Here is a 5,781-nt window from a genome sequence, read left to right as displayed (position 1 = left end):
CAGGGCTGGAAGGACACATGGAAGAACAGGGAGGAGAAAGGAAAGAGCTGAGATGCAGCCAGGGGCCTCCCTAAGAGGCAAGGGGGAAACCTTCCTCCCGGCTGCTGCGTGCTCTCCCCTGCCCTGCACAGACCCCAGCAGCCCGGCCATGGCTCTGCTCCCCTCCCAGTAACACCTGATAAAAAAACCCGACATCATCCTTGTTCAGGGGAAACACCTTGGGTTTAATCTGTCTTCCCCAGGGCTGTGAACAGATCAGCAAGGACTGACTCTGAGTGCTTTAACAGCACCAGTCAGATCCCAGACTTCCCATGGTCTTTGCTGCAGCTCCCGTTATTTATTTTTATGGAAGTTTGTCATTTCTGACTAATCAAAAGAAGATTATGATTATTATTACTATTATTACTTTCTTTTTCCTAGTAAGGAAACAGCTCATTTACTGTTCTCCTTCCTCTGGAAGCCTGAGGATTAGGTGGCACTGAGTGTTTTTTAAAGCAAATCTTGCAGGCGGTGAGAGGTGAGTGGTGTGGTCCCCCACCCACAGCAGGGCTGACGGCCAAGGGCTCAGTGACAGCAGGGCACAGCTCCAGCCCCTTTCCTGCACGTCACCAGTGATCCAGCCCGGCACTCGGGGCACCTCTTTCTGGGTAAGGGGGATGGCAAACCAAGCCCGGGGCTGAATCACCCCGTGTTTTACCTCTGAGGAACTGTGAGCCCCACAAAAGAGGGGGGAAGATTTCAAGTTTGTCCGATTAGGGAGGCAGAAGTTATTGCAACCATGTCCAGCTTCTTCCTAAATCCCCAAAAAGGGCAGCTGCATAGAGCACTGGGACCAGTCACACAGTTCCCTGCCCAAGTTGTGCAGGGATCTGGGGGGATTTGGGGTCCTGTCGGAGTGGGGCACAAGGAGCCTTTGGGTGTGGGACAGGACCAGCCCTCAGGGGCTTGCATGACTTTGAGCATCTAGGAATGAGTTTAATTGTGTCAGAGTCGGCTGTTGGACCCAAACCTGCTCCTTCTACCTGCTCCAGCGCACACCATGCTCCCATTAAAGATTAAACTGCTCTGGTGTGCAGAGTCCCACGGCAGAGCTTCAGGCATTTAACCCGGCTTGGTTATTACTTAATTAATGAGCCCTTTAGCTTCCCACTACTGCTTTGCCAGCAGCTGCCAGCAATCCCCCCGTGTACTCGCCTGCGGCACCGCTCCACGTCGGGGTCCTCCCGGTAGTACTGCAGCCCCCCATTGCGCAGCGCGTCCTCCGGGTTTGCAAACGCCTGCAAGAGAGAGTCCCCGTGATATATATATATATATATATACACATGTTTATATCACATATGCTTATAATGCATATATTATACATGCTTATAATGTCCTCAGGAACTTCACAGGTAGAAGCTTTGCCCCTAATCTTTAAGACCTGCGAGGATTTCTTCCTGCCTCAGTTTCTCACCCACCCTTCACAAACTCAAGAGCAACTGCACCTCCATGTGCACGGTCCTGGGAGTTAAACCCTGCACCTCCCAACAGGTTTTCCTTATCCTCTGAAAAATCTGCCTGCCGAGCAGGTCCCAAACTGGAGACTTCAAGGGAGCTCCAGCCTGATCCCAGTCCATTTCTCCCCATGACACCCATTAAAATGAGACTTTGCCAACCCCCAAATGAGATCACTGCTGGCACAGAGCTTGCAGACACCGAGTGCAGCATCCAAAAGATAACCGAGACTGACAGATCAGTTCACCCTACCAAGAAAGGATATTCTCTGGCTGGCTTTTTGGCAACGATAGTGTGACTGAAACCAGCCCCAGGGAAATCGGATCCTACACTAATAAATTTACCAATAAAAATAATTTATACAAGCTCCCCACCTACACTCAGAAGCTGTTCCTCAGGGATCTGGTTACATGTGACAGCTTCACTCTGCAGCCTGGAAAGGACCCTGGTGATTTCTTTAATCATTTTACAAGCCCAGACTGTCCCAGGGCTGGAGCATCATTTAGAAACACAAGGGGAGAAGCCAAATCATCAGTTACAATGATGCTACAGCACAGGATATCTCTTGGTATTTTATCTGAGAGCAGAAATCTCTCCCCCCTGCTCCACTGCTGCAGTCAGAAACTCCTCAAATACTTTAAAACAGATTTTTCAGACAGCTGAGTTTTGCCACAAGTTCACTTTGGGTTGTGGGCAATATAAGGTCCAGTTAACCCCATCTCCTGACAGCAGCTAGAGCTCCCGGTCCTCCCTGTGTTTGCCCCCATGTCCAAGAACCATTTCCTCCAGCTATTGTTTTTAGTCTCCACGACTTTTGGCTCTCCTGGAGCATTCAAACAGCAATTCAGCCTCCAGAAGCACAAAAGCTTTCTGCTACATTGCAAGAAACAAGACCATTGCAATTATTTCTTCTTAAACCTTTTTTTTTCCTCCTTCTTTTCTTCCAAACATGGCAAATTAACTGTAAACACTCTCTTTGCAGAAGCAGTTCACCTGCGTGGCATTTTAGATCTGAAATTACTATTTAGATTAGGATTCAGAAATTATAAACATCAAGCTACAGATGGTAGAAACAAACAAAAAGAGCCAAAGAGAAGGGAGATATTTATCTGCTGCAGCTATGAAACACGTTTTGCTTTCAACTTAAATCAAAGAAAGCTCAGCTTGCTTCAGGATAACTTTATCGGCCTTTACGGGAATAAAAGAAGAAAGAAAAACCGCAGAAACCCAAGGAAAAAGCCTGAAAGGGAGAAAAAGGTAAAGAAAACTGGAGCTTACCTTCTTTCTGAGTCTCACTTGTCCCGTAATGATCGCAACGACGTACATTTTTAAAATCAGGATCGTGCTGTAGAACGTAAAGGACATGAACACCGTGTTTGCCATCATTCTGGGGGAAGGTGCCGCTCGGTCGCCTGCAGCACTCGCAGCCAGTGGAGATCTTGCCTGGGCTGCCAGAGGGCTCTGCGGGACATGGGGCAGGAACAGCCACGTTTAAGGACAACACAAGTCACCACTGTTTCTTTGGTGAAAACCCGCAGCCCCCATAGACCCCTTCGGGCTGGACAGGGGTAAATAATGTGGCAGAGCTGCCCGTGAGTGAACCCCAGACCAGGACACAGAGCTGGCTGCTTCTGCTCTCCACGCCCTTCTGACAGCAGCTCCGTGGGGATGTGATGTCCCAAGCTGGGACACAGCCCCCTTGACCATCTGGGCCACAGCAAGGCTCAGCCCAGCCACAGCTCGACCTCCTGCCTCCCTAAACCAGCCCACCACCATCCCCCTGCACCACGTCCCACCGACACTCGCCCACGGACACACACTAACCAGCCCTGGGAAGAAGGAGGAGTTGGGAAGAAGGTAGGCACCTACCTCAGCTGCATCCAGCCCTGTGCTCCTGTGCTCCCTCTGTCCCAGATCCCACAGCCCACCCCTCCGTGGCAGCACTCCCAGTACTCCCCAGTCCCGCCCAGTGTGGGCTGAGGGAGGCAGCCAGCCCTCCCCTGCACAGCCACCTGCCAAGGGATGGAGCACAGGGGACAGAGCCCTCCCTTGCCCAACCAGTGCCCATCACCCGGGGGTCTGGGCTGCCCCTGCACCCCTGGGCTGGGAGCAGGGCTCCGGGAGTGACCATCCTGGAAGAACAACCAGGCAGGTTGTGGACTGCAAAGCCTCAAATCTCCAAATAGAAATAAACCCCAGCCTGGCCAGCCCCAAAGACTGCTCGTCCTGGCTCTCTCCAGAGGGTGAATCGGGACAGTCAGGTGTCATTTTGTCCTTGCTCTAGAAAGTGGCATTTGGATTTGGAGCTGGTTCTCCCCAGCCACAGGCACTGGTGAAGAAAGAGTGAGATCTAAGCCTCTGCAGGCAGCTGGGCTGCTCTTCCAACGAAAACCTCCTTTAACTCCTTCTTCCCCAGCCCTGGCTCCAGTGCTGGCAGCAGTAAACCTCCAGCAAGCCGGCAGCATGGGGGCTGATAGCTCTCCAAGTTTAGTGGTGTTGAAGGGCTGGGTTTGGGGTTTAGTTCCTTTACACAGGAAAAAAAAAAAGGAAAAAAAAAAACCAGACAGACTGAAACGTCTGTAAGGCAAAAAGAAACTGTCAGAAATTGAGTGGAAAATGAACACTTTGAGGATACAAGTAGTTTTAAAATTAACTGATGTGTTAGAATAAAAAAAAATTGTTTCAGGTCACAAAAAAGCCTCCAAAAACAATGAATGGAGTAGGAGGGTTTGTCACTTACAAAACTATCTACGGAAGCATTAGTGCCTCTAGGACTGCTTTTGTTCTTCAGGACATTTTTTAACTTCCCATTGAGAAAAACTAATCCCATCCTTTCCAAGAGGGTCCAGAATAACCAAACATGAGCATCTCACCCAGCCCAGGACCAGGCTCCAGTCCTGTTGCTGCAGACCCTGCTGCACAAGGACAGGTTTGTCCCCAGCAATGGGACATTGGTGGCACCCCTGTCCTACAGGAACCTTTTCTGGGGGTGCTGGTGTGAATTTAAGGCAGCCTCGTGCTGTTGATATGAGCATGAGTCAGGTCATATGAGCAGATGTGGATGGTTGGGTCCTGCTCCAGGAACAAGCTAAGAAGGAAAACAGCCACCTCTCCATCTGGGCAGTGTTATCCCACCAGCCCTGACCAGTGGCCAAGGGATGCCACAGCCCAGCCCCTGCAGAAGGAAGGGTTACACCACTTCTTGTATTCTCGGTCAGTGCAGAGTCACACAGGGCAGGATCCTGCCGGGATCAGTGCTCCACAAGTGGTTTTGCTCCTGCCACACTCAGCTCAGATGCAAGCTGTGTGCTCCAGTCATCTCAGCCATCTTCCCATGTCCATCCAGACCACATGTCCTTCCTTCCACCCTGGCCTTCCCAGCTCCACACCCCTGCACTGCTCCCAGCCTGGCAGGGCAGGGCTCAGAGCCAGAAAGACCCTTCAAGCACTTTAATTCCCTCCCAGCACAGAGATCCGCAAATCCTTTGCGTTTGCCTCTGAACCTCCCTCGCTGTGGCCACTCTGCCCTGATGCTGCAAACCCAAAGATGCTGCATGGCTCACGGTGACGCGCTGGCTCAGCCTCATGACATCCGAGTGTGCAGAGACCTTTGGAAACCCCAAATGCTTAGTTTCAAGGGAGAGGTATTCGCAGCTGGTCACCACCACCCTGGCGTCAGGGCAATTGCAGAACAAGTCCCAGCACAGCCCAGCATGGAGCTCAGCAGCCAGGCAAGGAATGCCTCCATCAGGCTGTTTCCCCAGGAGTGGGAACGGGGACACCAGGACACGCAGCAGCCACGCGGATACAAACACTGTGGTAAGAGCTGGGGGCTCACGCTGGACCCCAGTCCTGCCTTGCCACCAAACTGCATCCAACCCCATTCACATCTCCCCAGAGCTCAGCAGAGTATTAGAAATGCTATAACACCAAGCATAAGCAGATGACAGCAAAGCCACTTCCCAAGCACTGCTCCCTCCCATCTCCCATCTCCCATCATCTCCCGTCTCCATGGCTGATAGGGAGCAAACCCATAGCGGAGAAGACCTTGGTGCTCAAGGACTGGGGCAATGCAAGGGCCAGACCAGCCCTGTAGCAGGGATGAGACCTTCTCCAGCAGCCCCTTCCCCAGCTCTCTTGAGAGCCTGGGGCTAGGGCAGGCAGCCAGACCCTTCACCAACATATCACACCCTCCGTGGAGCCACTTCAGTTTTTACCAGCTGAGGATCCAGCCCACAGGCTCTTCAGCAGTGAGACCTTTTTCCTTCGTGCACCTTCTTCCCCTCC

At 51.9% G+C, this 5,781-nt stretch overlaps 1 protein-coding gene across 1 annotated transcript in view; it reads right to left on the bottom strand.

The window, feature by feature from the left end:
• The window catches only part of PTGES (prostaglandin E synthase), a 5,760-nt gene extending 2,877 nt beyond the window's left edge, over positions 1 to 2,883 (bottom strand). Inside the window, exons 1-2 of the mRNA XM_010174976.1 lie at positions 2,773 to 2,883; positions 1,195 to 1,277 (exon numbers count right to left, since the gene is read on the bottom strand). Coding sequence (XP_010173278.1) covers positions 1,195 to 1,277; positions 2,773 to 2,880 — 191 coding nt within the window. The 5' untranslated portion in view covers positions 2,881 to 2,883. The remainder of the gene's footprint in view (positions 1 to 1,194; positions 1,278 to 2,772) is intronic.
• Between the last annotated feature and the right edge of the window lie 2,898 nt (positions 2,884 to 5,781).

Source organism: Antrostomus carolinensis, unplaced genomic scaffold (genome assembly GCF_000700745.2).
Source record: "Antrostomus carolinensis isolate BGI_N321 unplaced genomic scaffold, ASM70074v2 scaffold24269, whole genome shotgun sequence".
NCBI classification, from domain to species: Eukaryota; Metazoa; Chordata; class Aves; order Caprimulgiformes; family Caprimulgidae; genus Antrostomus; species Antrostomus carolinensis.
This window is presented reverse-complemented; position numbering and strand designations above follow the sequence as displayed.